A 23764-nucleotide genomic window follows, 5' to 3' on the forward strand; every position below is an offset into this window, starting at 1 on the left:
ATTTGAGAATATTCACTTTCATCCCAGAGAAAAATATCCTATTTTTAGAAATTCAAATTCAAAGGGGTGCTACTGGTTGTTGTCGATGGAACATTCTTGAAGAGGTGTGTCCTATTTTTAGAAATTCAAATTTCTATTTTTAAAAATTCAAATATTTGAGAATATTCACTTTCATCCCAGAGAAATCGAGTTTAAAGAGTTGAAATCATGCTTGGTCGGTTCAAATTAAGTGGGAATCAATCCGGATATAATCATACAAAACCAAAAAATCGATTTGGGATTCTTTCCTCGGCACGGGATCGATCGATCTATTCTTACGGATCGGTCGATCTGTGTAAATCGACCTTCGCCGATCGAGTGAAATGGACCAGGTCGATCAGTATATATTTCACGTTTTTTTTGTTCTGAATAATGATCGGGATCGATCGATCCACTATAACTTGTAAAGTGGGATCGATCGATCTCCATTGTCGAACTCAATATATATCTTTTTAAAAAAATTATAATTTTAAGGGTATTACTGCTATTTTGGAAAAAATTAGTCTAATAGGACATAAAGTAGTATAATTTAGTCTAAAGGGATATAATTACCATTTTTTTTCTCTAACAAACAGATTTCCCAAAAATCAAAACAATAATTTAGATGATAATTTAATCTAGATAACTGAGATGACGGCTGAATTTTCTTAACCGTGAAACAAGGACAGAAGCAAAGAATCAATGTCGGGACGAGAATTTAAATCTTAAGATGTCAGTTTGACGCGCTTTGGAACGCGTGTACACAGCTCACTAGGCGACATATTTGCTTTTATGTCAGTTTGTGTGGGGCACGTCGTTCATTTTCACTGATAAGTTTAGAAGAACTCATTCTCAAGTCTCTACTGATTTGGTAATTATTAATTGTTTCTTCCGTAGTTCCACTGCTCCACTTAAATTTACTAGTTACCTTTTTTTAATCGAGACATTATATTTACACAAAACATTCATTATCGAAAGAAAACATTCTTTATAACATTATTTTTTCGGTTCCTAAAAAAGGGGGAGGATTGGTTCGTAGTGAAAGAAAGGAATCTAAATTAGATGATTGTTCTGCTTTTGCAAGTGCCAAGGCTGCTCACCAATATGGAATAAAGCACATTCAAACCTATAAAGCTAGACCACAGAATAAAATACCTGCCCAATCTCCCATAATTTAGCTATTTTCATTATATAGTTACTAAACATAATCATCATCACAGTACTAAAAGTTTATGTTTTCATTACTTATCATATTGACATCATAATTTGAATTAACTGAAGTGACCACTTACCAGTATTGTTGAAACATCGGTTACTTCAACTGCATATCAGATCACTCGAACTTGGAGTTCAGCTCAATTGTCCCCTCGTTACAAGTTCTCCATAATACAAAGCAATTTAATGGGAACGTAAAATTAAAACATCCAGTATAAAACTTGTAAGGCAGCTTACTTACTATATATAAGGAATTAATTCCCAACATATGACTGTATAAAACATATAGTATATTCCCAAAAGAAATGGTAACATGTGGCTCAATATGTAGCCACATCAATTTATTGATTTCCGCGAAGGTCTAGGCATATATAGACGACGACCAGCATATTTGTGTACTTAGGATATACCAGCTTTCACTTTTACAGCACGTAACTAATACTCCTTCCGTTTCATAATATAAATAGTTTTGGTTAAAAACACGAAGATTAAAAAAATTATTATGTTTTTAAAAAGTATTTTATAATAAATAGGTTAGATATAATTTAACCAATAAAAAATAAGTCTATTTAATTTGATTGATCACACTGTATTCAATAAATGTAAAAGTAACCTAGAAATACGAAAACTACTTACATTTTGAAACAAAAACATTTTCCTAAAACTACCTACAATATGAAACGGAGGGAGTAGTAACTTACTTTCCTATCACTATAAACCATACTCCCGCTTTACTGCTGTTTGATATTTTAACACTTGCACTAGGTCCCCAAAGGTCTTTCCAAGTTCGATACTAGCTACGGTAATGCCATGTAATATTTAAAAACTCAAGATTTTAGCAATTAATTAACTGCATCGCTTAATGGTACATAATCACATCGATTTTGGCCACATAAGTAAATTAATGGATTGGTCTTTGATCAAGACATCTCACGGATATACTTATAACTTATAAGTTAGCTAGTATATAGAAACTGAAAATAAAACATAAAACGAATAGCGATGGTAAATTGGCGTCTAAAACTTCATAAACGTCTGACTAAGACAGCCCATTTGAAAACATGATTTAGTAATGTAGGATTCATGATGTAAATAGAACGAACGTAGTTGCATTTCTAACAAACAATCACAATATTTCGATTATTCATAAGAACAACATTAAAAATATATACTAAATATGGTACAAAGAGTATGTATGAGTCACTGAATCCGTATAGAATGGCTTGATTTTGACTGCATCAAGCCATTTTTTCAGACCTTACAAAATATGGCTTGGTTACTTATTCCACACGGATGGACCAAACCATGTTGAAACACCAGAGAACAAGCATCTTTCTTGTATAATTTTATGGTTACTCGATTAACCTTAATATTTGACTGTTTAGGCAGGGTTAAACTAAGTTTGCTTTATTAAAGGATGTAAATGTTACCCAATGGAGATGAAAGCATTTGCAAGTAAACAAATATCAAAACTGTATCTCTTTTGGTAGTGGAGTTGTTCTGCGTCTTGTAGATAAGGATAGTGTGGCGGGTTAGACAATAACACCTATTATATGTAGATGCCACAAGTTTCCAATGGATATTCTAAAGATTTAATTTGAACAACTTTTCTATTTTATAACAAAAAAAAAAAATTATAGACCTTTTAATCCATAATCTCTTCCTGTCGGGAACAAACAATTTAAAAAGAATTGAATTTCTTTCTCTACCACCGGAGTTGAACATCAGTATTTGGTAATTCGCAATAATTGGTTCTATATAAGATACCCAATTATCCATGTCTCATCATATACAATCGGAATATATATACAAAGATGATCTACTGTCTCTTATCATCTTTTAGAGATGATCTTTTAGATGTTTGAAATTGATCGATGTATATATAAGGATCATACATGTGGATAAAGTGGTGAAGAGATTATAATCTCTTAGTAGTATTACCCTATCACGTTTCTTCCTCATCTTGTCATCAACCACGCATGTTCATTATTAGACCAAAGATTCCTATGAGCCATAACACTTTAAAAAGTACATAAGCCTACATCTGTATTTACATAACGTGCATGCATACATGCACAATCCCTTTTTCTTTTCTAATATACTTTAGGCCATCAGAAATCTGAACCAGAAGCTTGTACTCCTATTCCCATGAAATAAAGATTTTCAAAATTTTGTTTTGTTTACAAAGATATCTTTTTAAAAAAATTAAGATATTTTTAGTAATTAATTTTAATAAGTTGTATATTTTAAAAACATCAATTCAGAATATTTGAATTGATTAATAATTATTGGATTATGTATAGTAAAAATAATTAATAAATTTAATTCTAAACATTTAATTTAAATTTTTTTTTTGCTAAGAATGTTAATTTTTCATTGAATGAAAAGAGTGTCAAGCTACAGAGTAGTTAACCAATAAACCGTGCATTATATGAGCCAGAGGAGCATGAGGGGTTTGAATTTCTTCATATTCCTCAGTGCATATATAGAGTTGATGACCTGTCTATTGATGTCTTTGAAGAGAACCATAACAGGGACCAGATTATGGTTGTGCAACATGTGTATTTCGCTGTTGCCATATACCGTAGACCAAAGCTTGTACAACCAACATTCTCAAGACGGACGGGGCTGTAACAGTTGAAGTAGAACTCCATTGGATAAGTTGAGACCAGTCCATAAATAGAGGCACCGTAGTGCGCATCCTTCTACGGACTTCCGTCCAAATTAAGGTCGCGTAGGGACAGGTAAGCATCAGATGGTCACGGGTCTCGGGCTGTGAGGAACACACACAGCAAGTAGTAGGAATCTGCATTCCCCAAGAGGCCAGTCGCGAGCGAGTTGGCAGTTTGTTTACATTGGTGACCCACTTGTGGAAGGCATGCTTTGGCGTTGCGCCACTAAACCAAATGTGTTTTTCACTGGCTTGAGTAGGAGCACGAGGTCTAAGAACTTCCCAGGTCTTTGAAGACGAGAAGGAGTCGCTGGTGTAACCGCTAGTTCTCTATCTAAACGTATCTGAGTCGCTTGCTAGAGAGGGTAACGGGATGCTTGTAAGAAATGAGTGAAGAGCGACTTCCTGATCAGACCTAGGGTGAGGAAGAGACCATCCTTGAGCATTGCAAGCATCCGCAACAGACACATCAATATGAACTCTCAGGTTACGAGTTCCTTCCCTACCAAAAATATCAATTAAAGGACCGAGGGGGCACCAATTATCAAACCAAAAACTTGTGATATAGCCATTTTTGACTTCAGAAATCAGAAAATTTGAGACTAGTTCTCTCAACCGAAGGATATATCTCCAGTTCCATGAGTGGCTGGGCAATTCCTCTTGAGACCAGAAGTGGTAAGAAGATCTGCAATTATAAGTTCTATGCCATGCCACCCATAATGAGTCGCTTCCTGAAAAAAGGAGCCATACTAATCGCATCATCAAGGTGAGATTCCATTTTCTGAAGCCTCTAAGGCCGATGCCTCCTTCAAGCTTAGGAAGGCAAGCTGTAGTCCAAGAAACCTTTACATTGGGGTGCTTATCAAGAGAGCCTGACCAGAGAAACCTCAAATAGAGGGATTCAATTTTCTTTACGCAAGATTTCGGTAGCTGGAATGTAGAGATCCAGAAATTAACAGTCCCCGTGATAACAATTTTGATCAATAGGCACCTTCCATCAAATGATAAAGACTTTGCGGCCCAAGATGTGAATCTGCTGTGGAGTTTATCCATCAGTGGTGCGTATTCAGCTATTTTTTAACTTAAGGTGCATTAGCGGGAGACCCAAATAGCGAATGGGGAGGGAACCAACCGAAAAACCATAGGCTGAGAGCGCGTTGGTTTCGTCTTGGCTCAATCCAGCGTAAAATAGCTGGGTCTTATCTCTGTTCATGTGTAGCCCAGACCAACCTGCAAAGTCATCCATGGTCTCATTGATGCCATGTAGAGAGGAGCTTCCTCCATCAAAGAAAACCATAACATCGTCGGCAAACATGAGATGGGAGATGCCAATGGCCTCCGTCTGAGGATGGTAGCAAATATAACCAGAGTTGTATCTTGATCGAAGTAGTCCAGAGAAGACCTCCATGCAAAGGATGAAGAGATAAGGCGACAGCGGATCGCCTTGGCGCAGGCCCTGAGTGCTGTTAAAAAAACCTCCTGTGTGCCCATTGACCGAGATGGAGAAGGTAGGCGAGGTTAATCATTCTGCAATCCAAGAGATAAATTTCTTGGGCACATTAATTCCCTTTAGAGCAGCTAGCACAAAGTCCCAACGTAAGGTGTCGAAGGCCTTCCGAAGATCAACTTTTAACATTCCGCTTGGCTCCACATTATTTGAGTTGTACCCGTGTACAATTTCAGTTGCAAGCAATACATTTTCCGAGAGTAACCGGCTCGGTAAGAAAGCAGACTGTGAATAGCATCTGTGAGAATCTCTTTTAAACGGTCTGCCATTAACTTTGCAATCATCTTATAAATTGTGTTCAAACAAGAGATTGACTTAAAATCTGATGTCTTTGAGGCGTTTGGGATTTTAGGAATAAGGATCAGGTTGGTGGCATTTAGCTGTTTGAGAAGAGAACCTGAAGTGAAAAACTCTGTTACTGCAGAGGTGACTTCTCCACCGACCACTGACCAACAACTTGTGAAGAATTCAGAAGAATATCCATCGGGCCCACTTGCTTTGATACGAGGAAGGGAGAAGAAAGCTGATCGAATTTCCTTGACGGTGAAGGATAATTCCAGAGAAGCCTGCTGAGAATCAGAGCAAAAGAAATCCAGAAGAGAGGTGATGTCGTCTTGGATAAACAAAGGGGGGGGGGGTCGACTGTTTTTCCCAGAAGATTTGTGAAGTAGTTTACACAATGGTTCTGGATGCTAATCTGAGTACAATGCAAACACCAGCATCATCCTCCAAATAATGAATATGGTTCATTGACTGTTTCGCATTTGCCATTCTGTGAAAGTATGGGGTGTTACGGTCTCCAACTTGAAGCCAAGTTACCCTAGAATGCTGGTAGAAGAATGATTCCTCCGCCGACGATAGCATTAACCACTTTTTCTACAAGTCAAGTTCTATTTCAGCATTTATGACTGAGGGATCCTTTAGTGTTCGCAGCTGAGCAACAGACAAAGCTTCAGACGCTTCGATGACCATCTTTTCAATATCTGAGTAATTATTTTTACTGAAATCTCGAATCTTGCTCTTCAGAAGCTTAAGCTTCCTTACCACTCTAAACATAGCAGAGCCGGGGATAGAGATGGAAAACCACTGATGCGCAACCAGGCCTAAGAAGTTCTCATTTTTCAGAAGATAATTGAAGAATCAAAAAGGCTTCTTCTGCTTAGGATCACCAGACTGCAGAGATAGACTCATAGAAGCATGGTCGGAGAAAGCTGGCTCAACAAAAAGAGCCAAGGAGAGAGGATAGCTGCGCAGCCATTCTTCATTAACTAGGACTCTATCCAATTTTTTTGCAATGGGATCAGATCATTTTAGACGACCCTCTGAAAGTAAGACCAGCTAACTCAGCATGAATAAGCGAATCAGCAAACATGCGAGTATGTAGGTCCACGTTAGGGCCTGAAGCTGCTGAATTTTCCTCAGGCCTAAGCACCTGATTAAAGTCCCCTACGACAACCCACGGCTTCCCAAGAATGCGCTGAGTAGAAGAAAGAGTAATAATCTCGTTCCAGTGCTGTCGCCGAATAGCTTCATCCGTAGAAGCATACACAAAAGAGACAATCATTGGAGAAGATGATGAAGGTAAGAGAATCTCACAGGAGATTAACTGAAGGGACTTGTAGAAAACATCAACTCTCACACTTGGATGCCACATGATCCAGATTTTTCCTAACTCCGAATAAAAATAATTATTGTCGAAACGCCAACCAGGTAGGACCTGATTCAAAAACTTTGATTGTTTCCTCTAAGCTCCTAAAAATGAAATCCTTCTTTTGAAACCATTTTTTAAAACTAGTCCGATGCGATGACTTATTAAAACCCCGCACATTCAAACAAAATATTTTTTCTGTACACATAAAAATATCATTTTAGGTGAATTTGGGGCCTCTGCCCCGACTGCCTCTGGCCCCATGCTTTTCCCTGACCGGGATGTACTGTCCTTCTTCAAACTCATTATCTGATGAGGGAACATCAGACGAGTCGGATTCAACCTCAGACACTGAGGTAGTAACGTTGACATTACTAGATTCCGGTTGCTCAATATGAATTCCTTTTAGGGAAATCCGGGAAGGATCACTAAAACCAGCCGCGGTATGACGAGTGTTGGTTGAAACCGCAACACCTTTCCCTTTGCAACTTGCTTCGAGATTACCCTGAGGGTTTCCTGACGATGAGGAACGGAGTGGTGGAATGGAAGCCGCATGATTTTTTTGGGGGTGAACACTCTTGCCTGGAAATGTAGCTTTGCTCTTCTCTTTTTGCTTCTTGTATTTCCTGCTATTGTGTTCTTTAGCCCGAGGGCAGTTGTCTTTCGAATGAGACGTTGATTTACAATCAGCGTAAGTTATCGGAGAAGTGGGACACCGCTTGATGCTATGACCAATTTCTTTGCAGTGGGAACAAACCGGCGGCATCCACAGACTAGAAACACCTACACGAGCAATGTCTCCGGAATCAAATTGAACGTTTACCGCTTCCGAAAGTGGCTGTCTCGGGTCGATGATTGTTAGTACTTTAGCAACTTCCAAGTCAGCTTTGTTTGCAGTGGATGGATGGAGGTATTTAGGTTCCCCAACTAGGCCTGCAATTCGCTCAAAACCATCTTCATTGAAGAATTGGAGTGGGACGTTACAAAGCTCGAGCCAGATTGGGGCAGAGGTAAGAGCTGGTAGCTCAGGGATATTTCCGGGCTCCCAGTGTGCTACGAACATGGTTTGACCTACAATCTACCATAACCGTTGTTTTATGACACGGTTTCGGGTTGGCACATGTGGAATACGAAACAAGAAAGCGTTCCATTCGAGTTTGGACACTGTGATATCGCGGAACTGCTTGCTCTAGATTCCGTTGACGATGTTGTGGATTAATCGATTCGCTGGTGGGTCTGAATAGAATTGCACGATTACAAAAGACTCCCAAGATTTCTTATTCTTTTCAATGGTGGAGTTTGGTATCTTCACACACAATTCACCAGAGGGCACTGTGAATGAAGATATTTTCTTCTCCAACTTCTTTCTCTGGTACTTGAAAAGGCCTGTCCATTCATCCTTAACTTTCACTTCAATGGTGGTGTTTGCGTTGTTCGTTTCCGGTGGGCTCGTAACTTGAGGAGCTGGAGCTGGTGTTTCTGGGTTAGCGGCGTTGCCAGCTACCTCAAGAGTATTTACTAATTTCTCTGTTGGGTTGACTGATTGCTCAGTTGGGTTGACTTATTTCTCAGTTAGGGGGATTGCAGTGTCAATTCCTTGATTTACCGGAGCTTCACTGCTATCCTGAGCTGGAAGCTCAATTTGGTCTGATTTGCCTTGTTCTGAAACCATAGGTTCCAATGGCAGATCTGGGACAGATACGGTGACCGAGCCAGCTTCAACAGAGGATTCAAGGTCTAGATTCACCGGGCCAGAGACGGTGACCGAGCCAGCTTCGACAGCGGCTACAAGGTCTAGATTTACCGGAGAAAGGTCAGCAGGGATCTGAAAAGAAAGCTGCTTATTAACACCGGAGGATTGAGTTGACGAGGATGCAGGAGAAGCTGAGCTTGTCTTGCCGGATTTAGATGCCGGAATCAGAGCCGCGTTCCGACGCCGGAGGTGGAAGGCGAAGGAGCTCACTATTTGCTATCTGGCCGCACTTTATCGAGAGAAAAGAGACGGTCAATTTATATTTAATTCATTTTAATTTTAATATGCATGAATATTTAAAAAAAAAATTAGGAGAGAGTGTTAAAGACTTTGATCCAAGAAGATCCAAATCAGCCAAGTTTACATACCAGAAAGAGGCAATAAAAACGTTGGATTACCCATGGCATGTGTTGAGAAAAATAAAATCGTAACAACATTTTAGTGGAGCACATATGTGAGCTGAGCATTCAAGTGAATGGATCTTAAGAAATTAGTTTGGTCGAAGTTATTTCTGTTGTTATCAGAAGTTCCCAGTAACTTCTTGGAATGTCTCACCAGTAGATCTTGTAAGCTCCATACTAAATCTTTAGATTTTCTGAAGAACTATTGGCAGCAACCATAAATTACAAAGCATCTTAATATTTACAAAAGTACGAGCTACATTCCCAACTGAAATTGTAGTTCCCAATAAATAAAGTAGTATTGGGCTATCATTATCAGGCTTGATTTGTTAAAGGGTGTTGGTAGTTAGTGGGCTACGATTTTCAAGCCTGCTTTTATAACGAGGACTTGATAAAAGGAACAAAGGGGAATAAAACATGGAATGTAGAAAGGTTTAAAATGCTCAACGAGAAAACGGAAGTGAAACAACATTTAGTCCATATTAATAACAAAACACACAGAGATGTTTTTGAGCATAAGCTGATATGCAAGATCGAAACAAAATTTGAAGAGTTCTAAAAATAACAAAGCTCCAATAAAACAGAAGAGATGTTTTACTTCTTCTTCTCAGTAACACCACCACCACCAGACCTGCAAGTAGTTAGACAAAAACTAAATGTCAGCCTTTTAGGTAATGCAAGACACTACTAAACTCTTGTGAAAGCACAAGGAACAAAATTTAACTTTTAAAAAAAGGGTTATAAATACCTCATCTTGCGGAGAACACTAGACATCTCCTCTCTCTTTCGCTTGGCTCTCTTGTGGGTACCCAACTTCCTCTTGGCAACCTTAAGAGCCCTCTTGTCTTTACCAACCTTGAGTAGCTCAGTGATTCTCTTCTCGTAAGGAGCGAATCCAGCAACTTCCCTGATCAAAGATCTGATGAAAAGTGTCCTCTTGCTCGTTTTCTACAATATACATAAAAAAAAAAACGCCTCAACCAAAAAAAAAACCAGTTCTGAGCTCAAAACTCAACATTAACAATACTATTGAATCCACGTGTTCAATTAATATTCCCATCATCTCCGTAATAAGACCAAACATGAAACTAGCACAGACTAAGACAAAACCAAGCTCAAGAAGACTCTTGTCTTGTCTAAAGATCGAGAGTGAAGCTAGAGAACCATACCCCTTTGCGAGAGTTGGGACGAGGAGCTAGCTCGCGTCTTGTCGTCACGTGTCCTTTGTTCAACCCCACGAACAGACCAGTCTTTACTTGCGGTGCTGCCATTTTCTCTGCAATCGAATCAAACATCAGTTACGAATCATTACATTCACTAACTGAATCCTTAGACAATTATACAAAAGAGAGGGACTCATTACCTTCGTCTTAGATCGACCTCCTGCAATGAAGAAGCAGCCGCTGCCTGCAATAAAACAACCAATGGTTTTTATACGTACAGCGATGAAATGGGAGCCCTAGTATTTTCTCTACACTTTGGGCTAATAAACTGAAATTAATTGGGCTTTTAGATTTATCTAGTTGGGCCCAAAACAATCTCGGTTTATAGTTAGTGTTTTAATCGGGCTTATGCAAGTTTAATTGTTTTTTTCTCTGGGCTTCAAAAAAGTTACATGTTGAAGAGAGGGCGCGTGTTGTCAAATAATGTGGAATCGAAGTAGATTTTTTTGTGCTCGTAAGAAAGTTCAATTGAAGCGAATTTTCATGTAAATCTCTAGTTTACACAAGATGTTTACTTGTATTTAAATTTTAAACAAAAAAAATATGATATTTCTAACAACAACTAATAAGAAAATGTCAAGTATAACAACAATATTTTTAATTAAATGTTTACTTGTATTTAAACAAAAATATATGTTTTTGTTAATGAAAATTTCAAAGTATATCAACTGTTTAGTTTGAGATTGATTTTTTTTTTTTTGCTTCAAGGCTTTTAATGCAAGGTGGTGTTGGCTCAAGCTTTACTAGGACTTGTGGCCAACCACAGCTTTAATTCTTCCAATCAAATAGTGGGAGTATGTTGGTAATTTATCTGAGACTTGGCACATATTTTGAGTTTGGTTTTCCTTGGAAACTAAATTATTGTTGTTTGGTTGGATTTCAATCTAGGTAATAAAATAGTAGATCATAATAAATAATCGGTCAATCTCTTAATATTAGTCGGAAGATATCTAATTAAATGCGGATTAGACTAAGATGATATGCTTTTGGACTAATCCATTCAGTAATATTAATGATTTCCTGCCGATCAATAGCTGATAGGGTTTATAAAAAAAAACTATAATTCTCCCTCTGTCACCACCAATGTCAATGATCCGTATCAGCTGATCATATAGGCCAATATCGATGTTGAACCCTACTTATATCACATGCTCTTTCTACATCTTTTTACTATTTCTACATACATTTCTACCCGAAATTTTCCCCTTTCTATTGAAAAGAATTGACTGTCGAAAACGTTCTTTTTACACACATTTCTACACTCCAACAAACTGATCTTTCTATCTTTCTGCTCTAAATTTTGCTATTTTTAGAAAATTCAATTTTCCAAGAACTTTTATATCCACTTTGACAAACATGTAATCTCACAAGTAAACACGTTCTCTCGTCAAAGAATGTATATTACTGAAGTTTTCGATCAAATGATACATATACACACAATATGTATGGATATCTCATATGATTAATCTAGAATCTGATAAAAAACGGTTACTAAAGAAGAACAGTCAACACTGCTTTATGTATCTATTTGTGTGAAGATTATCGTCTGAGATATTTAGGTATAAGCTTTTAATATAATCTTTGTTTATTATGCAAAGTGCGGATGTAGATCTCTTTCTCATCTCTTTTTGTTTATTTATTTTTCTTAATCAATGAAATAACTACAACGTATCAGAGGGGCGGAGCTAGAGAAAAAATTTGTAGAGAACATAATTAAAACTATTCATAAAACTAAGGACCGATTTGTTAAAACAGGAAGGGTATATTGAACTAGTCAATACTTTACATGGAATTTTCAAAATGAGTTAGGGGGCAGATGCCCCCCCTGTTACTCCATGTGCCCTCCGCCACTGACGTATCATTCAAGCTACGATCAAATTAATAAATGGTCAATTAGTTAACAAATTAGGAGACAGGTCAACAAAACCGAAAGCCACATAAAAAGAAAGAGAGTAACATATACGTAACGAACATAACGGCAACAAAAAGAAAGAAATGAACAACAAAACAAAAATATTAAACAAAAAGATTTTTGAAGATCCATAAGAAAAAGGAAGAAGCTTATGGCATGAGAGGACTGAGTGTTCTCACCGTAGGCTTTTTAATAAAATTAGCATTGGATGTTCCAACTTTATAAGTCGAAGGAACTTAAATAAGGCCTCGACCCCTAAAGTGTTTATAAAATTCTATCTCTTGTCATGTCTTCTTCTTCATGTTTCTATCCCCTTTTCACTTTGATTACGTCTCTCTCTTTCTTTTGCGTAACTTTAACTTTACAATATCATCATCTTCGTTCATTGTGAGTGAATATTGTCAACAAATATATAATGTAGCTTACTGCTTACGGTATCACAAGGCTACTGCTTTCGTTCCATCTCTGACTAATGCAAAGTACACTTCACGAGATCATACAAGCAATCAGTATTTCTTCAGAAACACTTCACTAACGTAGTAACGTTGAACTCTCGTGATCATACAAGCAATAAGAATTGTAATATACATCATGAAAAACATATTTGAGCAATTAGATGGCTGAAAACTATTAAACCGAAAACAACATACATATAAAAAACAAATATAATGTATGATAGAATACATGATATATTCTCTTGTAAGTAACTCATAACTCATAAGTAAGAACAAAACTAACAATGGACAAATAATCATCATCTTGATACAGAAATATATATTTGAGAATCAAGAACTCTTAAAAACAAAATACCAATTCAATCAAGGTTTTTTCTTTGTCTATCTTCAGGAAAAAAACGTTCAGATATTTTCCAAACGTGACATAGAAATGGCAATAATAAAACCACAAAAAATACTAAAAGATTATCTCTTTCTCTATTTCTTATTTCTTGATCGTCATGGTCGTCGTCCTCCACTGCAAATCCGTTATAAACGAAGCATTTCCCGGCGAAAAGCCCAACCGTCTCCGACACGACATTGTTACACCTCTGTGCATCGTCGAATACTTATTTTCGCCTTTTCTTGGCGCCGGTGGACATTCTCTGACCTCAGGGATTCTATTCTCCGGACGAGTTGGTGTTTTGAATCCGTCATTGTCTTCTTCCACACCTTCTTCATCTGATCTCTTCCTTTTCCGACAAGTTTCCAACACGAGTGTATTGTCTGAAAACGCCTCTTCCCTCGTCTCTGAAACCTCACCTAACGTTACATCTTCCTGCTTCAGGCTCGTGATCTTCGACATGCCAATAAATCTACAAAACTCAAGAACCTAAGAAGGGCACAAGAAAGAAGAAAAGAAAGAGACACCCTCTTGTTCTTGAGAGAGAGAAGAAGAATATGAAGGAGAAATAATGATTAATCAATGTAGATAGATCCAACGTGGTAAAGAATATTAATCAGGAAAATTGTCAGCTTTTCTTTATTCTTATTTTTGTTTCTTTAGCAATTTTTCAGGTTTGTTTAGAGATGGAGATAGGAGCGAGTTTATTGTGTTTGTTGTGACAAGGGAGAGAGTCTAAAGGCATACATAACGTATTGGAACCCTCTAGCTGATTTAGAAGGAGACCTGAAGTGACATCATGCGGCATAAAACCGTTACGATAATTCTATTTTTCTTTTATTATCTAGGAAAGAAATTAATCAAAGTATTGCATTGCCGATGCCTTTCTGCTTCTAGCAAGTTAAGCACCAAACTTGACGTCTGCCTTTACGTTTCCAAACTACATGTGCGCTTTATGCATTCTTAGCTTTTTTCTCCTGAAAAAAAAACATTGTTGCCGTTAAAGAGTCTTAAGACTTTAATTTCGTATCTTAATGTTAGTAATTTTTGTGTAACTGATATACTTTAGTGATTTATGCTAATGTAGTGATGCTGCATCACTATACTATACACCCAATAGTCCAATAGTTCTTGATTGGAACCATATCTTATGTTTTTAGCTAGAATTTATGATTACTATTATTTATGATATGTATCCAGTCTAATTAATATTTCTTTGAGCGGACATAAAGAATTTCTTATATATATTTGACATTTTACTATATATACTTTAGTGAGACATCTATTTTTGGTACGATATCTAGATAAAAATGATATATCTCAAAGGTTTTTTTAATACAGGAAATCAATAAATCAAATAATAGTATCTGCTCGACCGTATAGATATTATGTACGTTTAAGAATGAAATTCCAAGACCATGAATTGTAAGTTATTTCTTCCATATTTAATGATAAATGTATTAGAGTAGTCGCATGGTAAAAGACTGAGCAGTATTTATGAGACAAATAATGGCGATAAATAAAAAAATATTTTTTGACGTCAAATAAAAATATCGTTATGTAACTTTTCTAGCTGGATTAATTTGTTTTCCGTAGCATGTTAGTCATAGCCGTCTTATTTATCAAATGAAGGTCCAAATAAAAAACAATATACAAAACACACTTTTCATCATAGATTCATAATTAAATGAAAACAGAACCATAAAAATCTCTATTTCGCTTTATCATCATTTACTTACTTTTCCCCCATTACTAATCACCTAATTTCTCTCTAATTTCCTCTCTAATAAAATAGGTATATTTGTAATTTAAAATTTTGGAAAAGTAAAAAACATTGGTACAATCAACCATACATACTAATTAAACCAACATTATTACCAAAATTAAAATATATTTGAACAAAACTGAATCCCAGCTGAAACCAATCAACCATACCAGTCGAACCGAATCGAACCGAGTGGTGGTGGAAGTAGAGGGTTGAAAAGTCAGTTAAAAAAAAGTAGTGGAAAACGAGGTGAGCCGAAATCGAAGGAGCCTGTGGACCCAGTTTTATTTACGCTTCCCCTTCATATTGTTTCTCTCTTCTTCTTCCGTTTCATTCTTTGCTCGGGCATCCTTCAGTTTCGATCCCAGGTAATTTTCTACACTCTTCGTTTGATTTGTTACATTGTAACGTGACTTTTTTGATGTTGTTGTTGGATCTGGTGTCTGTATTGTTATCATTGCTTCCTCTATTGGTGTCCTGTCGATTCCACCTCAATATCCTTCCATCTGTGTTTGACAATCATCTTATTGTCCACACCAATTCTTATTTGTTTAATCGACCAGAATCTTCAACTATTTTTTCTTTATTACAATGACTTTTTTTTCTCACCTGCTTTGGTTTTGTCTTTCTAATATTTTATTACAAGATTAGTCTAAAGATATATTATTGTCGCTGATAACAAATGGGTTTTGAATAAAGTAACGTGAGGAAACATAAAAATCAAATCGTTTTGGCTTGCAGAAAAGTTTTTTTTCTTTAAAATGGCTGATGGTGAAGACATTCAACCTCTTGTTTGCGACAATGGAACTGGAATGGTTAAGGTATTATCACTCATCATATATGTTTGTTTCTTGGTCCTATGAACAATGTGTCTTTTGCTTTGAATTAGGCTGGTTTTGCTGGTGATGATGCACCACGAGCTGTCTTTCCAAGCATCGTGGGCCGTCCACGTCACACGGGTGTAATGGTTGGTATGGGACAAAAGGATGCTTACGTCGGCGACGAAGCTCAATCAAAACGTGGTATCTTAACCCTCAAGTACCCTATCGAACACGGCATCGTCAACAACTGGGACGACATGGAGAAGATTTGGCACCACACTTTCTACAACGAGCTCCGCGTTGCACCCGAGGAGCATCCCGTTCTCCTCACCGAAGCTCCTCTCAACCCTAAAGCTAACCGTGAGAAGATGACTCAGATCATGTTCGAGACTTTCAACGCACCCGCCATGTACGTGGCTATTCAAGCCGTGCTTTCGCTCTACGCTAGTGGTCGTACGACCGGTATCGTGCTCGACTCGGGCGATGGAGTGAGCCACACGGTGCCTATCTACGAGGGTTATGCACTTCCGCACGCTATCCTGCGTCTTGATCTCGCGGGCCGTGACTTAACCGACGCGTTTATGAAGATCTTAACCGAGCGTGGCTACTCGTTCACCACGACAGCAGAGCGTGAGATTGTTAGAGACATTAAGGAGAAGCTATGCTACATGGCTCTTGACTACGAGCAGGAGCTGGAGACGGCTACCACAAGCTCGTCTGTTGAGAAGAACTACGAGATGCCTGATGGACAAGTGATCACCATCGGTGCTGAGCGGTTCCGTTGCCCTGAGGATCTTTACCAGCCGTCTATGATTGGTATGGAGAATCCAGGTATCCATGAGACGACGTATAACTCTATAATGAAGTGTGATGTGGATATTAGAAAGGACTTGTATGGTAACATTGTGCTCAGTGGTGGAACCACAATGTTCCCTGGTATCGCTGATAGAATGAGTAAGGAGATCACTGCTTTGGCTCCAAGCAGCATGAAGATCAAAGTTGTTGCTCCTCCGGAGAGGAAATACTCTGTTTGGATTGGAGGGTCTATCTTGGCCTCTCTCAGTACCTTCCAGCAGGTACACACAGTCCCATCAGTTCCTTCCTCTGAACCAACTAAACCGAGTTCACAACTTAACCATTCAAATTTTGTTTTGACTTGTGCAGATGTGGATAGCAAAGGCGGAGTACGACGAGTCAGGCCCATCCATTGTTCACAGGAAGTGCTTCTAAGTTCAGGGGGTTTCGATTATTCTTACTGATGCTGCTCTTTGTTTTTGTTCTGTTCTGTTTTGTGATTGTGGCCAAAGACATGTTCAAGAATTTATGGTAATCTGTTAAAATATGTTTTCTTTTGTTTATTTAGTTCAACAGTCTTTGAGTGAATAATGGCATCTTTCTTTAATTATTTTATATAGCAATGTGTTTCAAATTCTTTCTTATCTTTTCTACGTTTTGTAGACTTTTATCAATTAAAGTTGTAAGCTATGGAAAGTTTTGCAGCCACCAAACTTGAGACATCAAATGATTAAAGAAGAGAAACAAACAAATACAATAAAATCTGAGTTAAGGAATCCCTAAAAGTCTAGTTAACATTGTAGACACCAGATTATCAAAGAAACAGAAAAAGCCTACATGACACAAGAAAGAGGAGAAGATATTTTAGTAGGGGACGGTAAAATTTGATGTATGAGTTAATATAATACATGTGCCTTGTGTTGGATCCCTGTTGTTTTGACTCTGATCAAAATATAATTTCAGATTTGAATGATGACTACTCAAGTGAAGGCTGAAGCGTTCACTGAGCAGCTTTTATACATGATTGATGCAAATGTTGAACTGATGAAGGATGCTGAACAGAATGAAGCTTCTCTTCAATTCAGAAACTTGTTTTAGTCACTGTAGCCTCTAGGAAATGCAGCAATAGACGCAGTCTAAGTTCGACAAAGATCAAAGTAAAAAGGCCTTATGAAAAAGTTGAGAAAAATAGCAATGATGAGATAGAACTTCTGTTTTGGAGAAAGTGTAAAGTAAAAGGAGAAATCAACTGATCAGCAAGTCTCAGACAATCATACTTCACTTCACAGAAAGAAATGACATAAAAGTTATGTATATCTTAATCGTTTAATTTGTGAAAATATTGCACATTATCAATTAGTCTTCAAAGAGAAAATATATGATTCTCTAAAATGTAAGTATGTCTTGTTCTTTTGTTTTATACTATGAAAATGAAATCATGTAAATAGTACAGAAGTTATATATTACATAATCTTATGTTTCTTCTCAATAATATTGGAATGCATTTTCTGTATGTTCTTCAAACTTATGAAATACGAAGTGTACAGAAACATGTTAAATGATATGTATTTTGACCATTATTTCAGGAATTGAAAAACTAAAAAAGGAGATGAAAATAAGGAGAACTGTGTTTGTGTTTATCTTTTTACCTACACATTGAGAGCTCCAATTCAAACTAAATTTCATCATCATATTGTTAGCCGGCATATATTTCAAGAAAATATGTTTTTTCCATATGATATTATATTGTATTTGTTGTTGACCATTCTAGTGCTCTTCTCTTTCTTTCTTTTCTTTCTTTTTTTTCCATTATGGTTTATGACCAAAATGTTTGACTCTTGTTCTACGTACCAACATCAAATTTTATCCAAAAAGTTCTTCTACGAAGGTACCAATTAAGTTTTACAATAGGTATATATGTATTGACTTATAAGTGAATACTAGATTTTGAAGCGCGAGTTTATTTTTTATTTTTTTTCAATTGACAAATATTTAGTAAATGTCATATTTCATATATTTGTGTTTTATTTTATAAAAGACTAAAACTTTTTATTTTTCTTTATCGTGTTTCATTTTAAATGACCATTATGTTTAAAAAATTAAACTGTATTTCTTTAATGAATTAAGTTGGTATAATTCTGATAAATTAATTTTATTATGTGATTAATATTTTTAATAAAAAAAATTATATACTTTTAATAAAGATTTATACTTTTCAATGAAAAAATTATTTTTTTTTTATGAATGCTTAAATTATATTAAGAAAAGAAAAATAAATAATTAAGAATTGTTGAAAAAAATTATTTGAACTTGGACTCAATGGCCCAAAGAAAAAAAAAATGTGAAAATTTGATCTGATTTCTTAATCGGCCCAAATGGCCAAGAGAGATCTGAAGTGGACAGTGGTGGGCTGGATCCGAAAAAAATGACCCAATAAAAATGTGTTATTAATATTACTTGATTGCCTTTAATGAAACATGCAATGTTAGTAAAGAAAAAGCAAGTTAATGTAAAAAAGACAATAGTATCCTGCTTTAATAGTATAGATGTATTCTTGTAATGAGATCAACATTTCAACTCAACTAAAATAAACTTTTATACTTTTGTGATGCCTGAAACTATTTCAAAACAACACTTTTCCCTTTTTTTGGTTAATTTCAGATTCCAATTGATTGATTGGTTATGTAGTCAATGGAATCAAATGCATTGACTTGATAACCTCACAGGCTACCGATATATTTTCACACATTGGTGTGACATTTGAGCACAAAGCAATTGGTAAGCAGTTGGATGATATTGAGCTTAAAGATCTTGATTTCGACAAGGATGAGTATACTGTTGTTATTTGTCTGTACAGGGCTGAGAACTTGCATGATGAGTCAGTCAAAGTAGAAAATTTGATAGCGAAGATTGTTAGTGAAACCAAGAATATTCCATTCTGGTTTAGATTTAGTTTCCTAGAATCGTGGACATATCTCACATATCTTGTAACAGTTTACTCTTTATATAATGTTGTAAATCACGTTAATGATTAAGAGAAAATACTTCTACTTTCATGGTATCAGAGGGTTCATCATCTTATCGATCCTGAACCGTTCTTCCCGTTCTTTTCTTCCTTCTTCTCTTATATCTCTCACTTCTTTTCTCTAACCTCTGATCTCCATGGCTGCTCCTCTTACACCTCTGGAATGCGCCTATGGCGTTACAAATATCAAACAACATATCCCAATCATACTTGATCGTGATGATCACAATTACGATGCCTGGAGAGAGCTCTTCTTGACTCATTGTCAGAGCTTTGACGTCTCCGGTCACCTTGATGGAACCTTGCTACCGACAGACGATAATGATACTGCTTGGACTAAACGCGATGGGCTAGTTAAACTGTGGCTGTATGGTACGCTAACCAAAGAACTATTCAAAATCAGCTTCAAAACCGGTGGAACCGCTAGAGAAATTTGGATCCGCATTGAAAATTTCTTTCGCAACAACAAAGAAGCAAGGGCTCTGCAATTGGATCACGACTTGCGAACAAAAGAGATTGGTGATCTCTCAATACACACCTACTGCCAAGGCCTCAAGTCAGTCGCTGATCTGTTGACTAATGTTGACGCCCCGGTAACTGATCGTACGCTCGTTACTTATCTCCTCAATGGCCTCAGCAGCAAATACGACAACATCATCAATGTGATCAAGCATCGCCAACCGTTCCCTTCCTTTGATGATGCTCGTTCAATGCTTCTTCTCGAGGAAGACCGGCTTAACAGAGGAAAGAAAACTTCTGTCGTCAGTGATTCTTCATCTTCTGACAAGGTACTAAACGTCCCAGCTCCACCATCAAAATCCAACAATCAGTCTCATCAACAAAAGTTCTACAACAACAGAGGAAAGAAGCAGAACAACAGAGGTCGTGGCCGTGGCTACAACAACCAAGCACGACCAATGTACAATCAATGGGGAGTTCCTTATTGGTTAAATGGCTATCCTATGTGGATGCAACCACAACCTATGCACTGGGCCAATCATCAACAAACGCCTCCGAATGCAAACCCATGACTACTCGGCCCACGTCCTCTCCAAAATCAGCAAGCGCTCCAAGTCCAAACGGCTAACATCATGGAACAACCACAAATGACTACCGACTTTGCCTCAGCCTTCAACACAATGACGTTGATGGATCCGACAGATCATCATTGGTATATGGACTCCGGAGCTACCTCTCATCTGACCAACTCCTCAGGTAATCTCAAGTCTATTCTTAATGATAACACCAGACACACGGTAACAATTTCCAATGGGGGTCAGATTCCTATCTTCCAGAAGGGCTCATTTTCTTTTCCTTCTTCTTCTCGTCCTCTAAATCTTACTTCGGTTTTAGTCACACCTTCTATAATCAAAAATCTTGTCTTTGTTCGCAAATTTACTAAAGATAATGCTTGTTCAATTGAGTTTGACCCTAATGGTTTTTCTGTGAAGGACCTTCAGACTCAGCGGACACTTCTCCGCAGTGACAGTACTGGCGATCTCTATCCTGTTTTTCCCACAAATAAGCTTTCTTCTCAGCATTCAGCTTTGCTAACGGCGACGTCCACTACTTGGCATCGTCGTCTTTCTCATTTGAATAATCAAACACTAAAGTCTTTGCTTTCTTCCAATGCTTTACGATGTAATAAACATGATCATACATCGGTTTGTGATGCTTGCCAATTAGGCAAACAAGTAAAATTGCCATTTCATTCATTTGATTCAACTGTCACTGCTCCTTTCGACATAGTACACTCTGATCTTTGGACCTCGCCAGTCCTTAGCTTAAGTGGTCACAAATACTATGTGCTTTTTCTTGATCAATTCAGTCACTTTCTATAGGTTTATCCCATTAGATCTAAAGAGGAGGTTTTCTCAAAATTTCACCTCTTCTCTACCTATGTTGAAAACCATTTCAAAACTCAGATCAAATCTTTGCAATGTGATAATGAAACAGAGTATAACAACTCAAAGTTCCAGAATTACTTTGCCACAAAAGGCATCACATTTCGTTTTTCGTGCCCTTACACATCCCAACAAAATAGCCGATCAGAGAGAATGATTCGTACTATTAATAATTCCACACGATCACTTCTCTTTCAAGCCAAACTACCTTCCTCTTTTTGGGTCGAGGCTCTTCATGCTTCTGTTCATGTCCTAAGCCTCTTACCTTCAACTTCTGTAGCCAACCAAATACCTTTCTCTAAGCTCTTCAAAAAGCCAGTGTCTTACTCCCATGTAAGAGTTTTTGGCAGCCTATGTTACCCAAATCAAAATCATTCTAATGCATCTAAACTCTCACCGCGTTCCTCGCGATGTATGTTTCTGGGGTATCCACAATTCCATCGTGGCTATCGTTGTTTTGACTTAACCACCAGAAAGATCATCATATCACGAAACGTGATCTTTGATGAAACTTCTTTTCCGTATAACGATCCAAACTCCCCTTCGGATTCGTCTTACAAATTTCTTGAGGAAGAAACATAACCATTTGCATATCTCAAGTCTGTTCTCATAAACCCCACTGCTACTCCTCTCCCAACAACGGCAGCTATTGCTCCGTCTCCACCGCAGTCTCTGAGGCTCCCAGACACTGCATGGCAACTCGATCAAAGAGTGGAATTCATAAGCCTAAACAGGTTCTGTCTCTTCTAACACAAAATCAATCTCCTTTACCAAAAAGCTACAAAAAGCCCTTTCCGACCCCAATTGGAACCCATCTATGAACTGTGAGTTTGATGTTATTATTAAGAGTCGTACTTTTGATCTGGTACCGCGTCCTAAGAACACTAACATTGTACGTTGTATGTGGCTACACAAGCACAAGTATGATGCACAGGGGAACTTCAAGTCTCATAAATCAAGACTGGTTGCAAACGGCAAATCGCAACAAGAAGGCATCGACTTCTCTAAAACATTCAGTCCTGTTGTAAAACCGGCAACAATACGAAGTGTGCTTCATGTCGCGTTGGCTAACGACTGGTCGGTGCATCAATTGGACGTCCAAAATGCTTTTCTTCATGGCACTCTTGATGAAACCGTCTACATGTTTCAGCCTCCCGGGTTCGTGGACTCAACAAAACCGAATCACGTATGTAAGTTGAATCGCTCGATATATGGCTTGAAGCAATCTCCTCGCGCCTGGAACGCTCGGTTTGTGCGATTCATCACCTCTCAAGGTTTTAAGCAAAGCAGGAGTGATGCGAGTCTGTTCGTTTACAAGAGAGGGAACGACATCAGTTATTTACTTCTATATGTGGACGACATCATAGTCACTTCGTCGTCTTCCCTCCTCACCTCGAAAATCATCACCGCAATGAAGCAAAAATTTCCTATGACTGACGGTGGTCTCATCAATTCGTTCTTGGGCATTGCTGCAGTTCACAACAACAAAGGCTTGTTCTTGCATCAAAGTCGCTATGCTGAGGAGATCTTGCTCTGAGCTGGTATGCAAGACTGCAAACCGGTAGCTACACCAGTGGATTTAAAGTCCAAACTCGCAGAGGACTTAGGCAAACCGCTAGACAACCCGACCGAGTATCGAAGTCTCGCAGGAGCTTTACAATATCTATATTCAGTTCAACAAATTTGTCTATTCATGCACGATCCGCGAGACATACACATGCAAGCTCTACGTCGCATTCTACGCTACTTACAAGGAACTAAAGACAGAGGGTTAAAGCTACTAAAACATCAAAAACTTTCGTTGACAGCTTATTCAGATGCCGATTGGGCCGGATGTCCTTCTACCAGGCGCTCAACGTCGGGGTTTTGTGTGTTTTTAGGCGACAACCTCCTGTCCTGGTCTGCAAAACGACATGCTACAGTGTCACGATCAAGTGCCGAAGCCGAGTATAAAGGAGTCACAAATGCAGTAGCTGAAGCGTGCTGGCTACGCAACCTCCTCCTGGAACTGCATTGCCCTCTGTGTACTGCGACAACATTAGTGCTGTCTACCTCCCTTCAAATCCAGTGCAATATCAACGTACTAAGCACATAGAAATAGACATACACTTTGTTAGAGAAAAAGTACAAATGGGCGAAGTGAGAGTTCATCACATACCGGCTACTTCACATTATGCAAATATTTTCACCAAAGAACTACCCACCTCCTTGTTCAACAGCTTCCGCTCCAGTCTTGGTGTCAATACAATCGACCATGCGACTGCGGGGT

General features: G+C 37.8%; 5 protein-coding genes across 5 annotated transcripts; 2 read left to right on the forward strand and 3 right to left on the reverse strand.

Annotated features, from left to right (window-relative positions):
- Positions 1-7279: 7279 nt before the first annotated feature.
- Positions 7280-8122, reverse strand: LOC106339150. The gene has a single exon (XM_013777954.1). The coding sequence runs from the start codon at positions 8120-8122 to the stop codon at positions 7280-7282; it is 843 nt and encodes a 280-aa protein (XP_013633408.1).
- A 1511-nt stretch (positions 8123-9633) lies between these two features.
- Positions 9634-10666, reverse strand: LOC106341963 (60S ribosomal protein L36-2-like). Its single transcript, XM_013780724.1, has 4 exons — positions 10577-10666; positions 10383-10489; positions 9962-10161; positions 9634-9844 (listed from the first exon to the last, which is right to left on the reverse strand). Exons 2-4 carry the CDS (start codon positions 10482-10484, stop codon positions 9808-9810), a joined length of 339 nt encoding a protein of 112 aa, XP_013636178.1. The 5' UTR covers positions 10485-10489; positions 10577-10666; the 3' UTR covers positions 9634-9807.
- A 2445-nt stretch (positions 10667-13111) lies between these two features.
- Positions 13112-13905, reverse strand: LOC106341964. Its single transcript, XM_013780725.1, has one exon. It carries the CDS (start codon positions 13645-13647, stop codon positions 13288-13290), a length of 360 nt encoding a protein of 119 aa, XP_013636179.1. The 5' UTR covers positions 13648-13905; the 3' UTR covers positions 13112-13287.
- Positions 13906-15233: 1328 nt separating this feature from the next.
- LOC106341965 (actin-1-like) lies at positions 15234-17181 on the forward strand. Its single transcript, XM_013780726.1, has 4 exons — positions 15234-15318; positions 15692-15771; positions 15840-16847; positions 16936-17181. Exons 2-4 carry the CDS (start codon positions 15712-15714, stop codon positions 16999-17001), a joined length of 1134 nt encoding a protein of 377 aa, XP_013636180.1. The 5' UTR covers positions 15234-15318; positions 15692-15711; the 3' UTR covers positions 17002-17181.
- A 2547-nt stretch (positions 17182-19728) lies between these two features.
- LOC106339151 lies at positions 19729-20622 on the forward strand. The gene has a single exon (XM_013777955.1). The coding sequence runs from the start codon at positions 19729-19731 to the stop codon at positions 20620-20622; it is 894 nt and encodes a 297-aa protein (XP_013633409.1).
- Positions 20623-23764: the final 3142 nt, after the last annotated feature.

Source organism: Brassica oleracea, chromosome C4 (assembly GCF_000695525.1).
Source record: "Brassica oleracea var. oleracea cultivar TO1000 chromosome C4, BOL, whole genome shotgun sequence".
Taxonomy (NCBI): Eukaryota; Viridiplantae; Streptophyta; class Magnoliopsida; order Brassicales; family Brassicaceae; genus Brassica; species Brassica oleracea.

Excerpts from the sequence above, each read along its gene's own strand:
- LOC106339150 (XM_013777954.1), bottom strand. The coding sequence starts at position 8,122 with ATGTTCGTAGCACACTGGGAGCCCGGAAATATCCCTGAGCTACCAGCT.
- LOC106341963 (XM_013780724.1), bottom strand. The coding sequence starts at position 10,484 with ATGGCAGCACCGCAAGTAAAGACTGGTCTGTTCGTGGGGTTGAACAAA. Across the intron at positions 10,162-10,382 it reads GTCCCAACTCTCGCAAAGGG|AAAACGAGCAAGAGGACACT; the intron begins GTATGGTTCTCT and ends TGTATATTGTAG. Across the intron at positions 9,845-9,961 it reads AGTGTTCTCCGCAAGATGAG|GTCTGGTGGTGGTGGTGTTA; the intron begins GTATTTATAACC and ends AACTACTTGCAG.
- LOC106339151 (XM_013777955.1), top strand. The coding sequence starts at position 19,729 with ATGGCTGCTCCTCTTACACCTCTGGAATGCGCCTATGGCGTTACAAAT.
- LOC106341964 (XM_013780725.1), bottom strand. The coding sequence starts at position 13,647 with ATGTCGAAGATCACGAGCCTGAAGCAGGAAGATGTAACGTTAGGTGAG.
- LOC106341965 (XM_013780726.1), top strand. The coding sequence starts at position 15,712 with ATGGCTGATGGTGAAGACATTCAACCTCTTGTTTGCGACAATGGAACT. Across the intron at positions 15,772-15,839 it reads ATGGAACTGGAATGGTTAAG|GCTGGTTTTGCTGGTGATGA; the intron begins GTATTATCACTC and ends GCTTTGAATTAG. Across the intron at positions 16,848-16,935 it reads CTCTCAGTACCTTCCAGCAG|ATGTGGATAGCAAAGGCGGA; the intron begins GTACACACAGTC and ends TGACTTGTGCAG.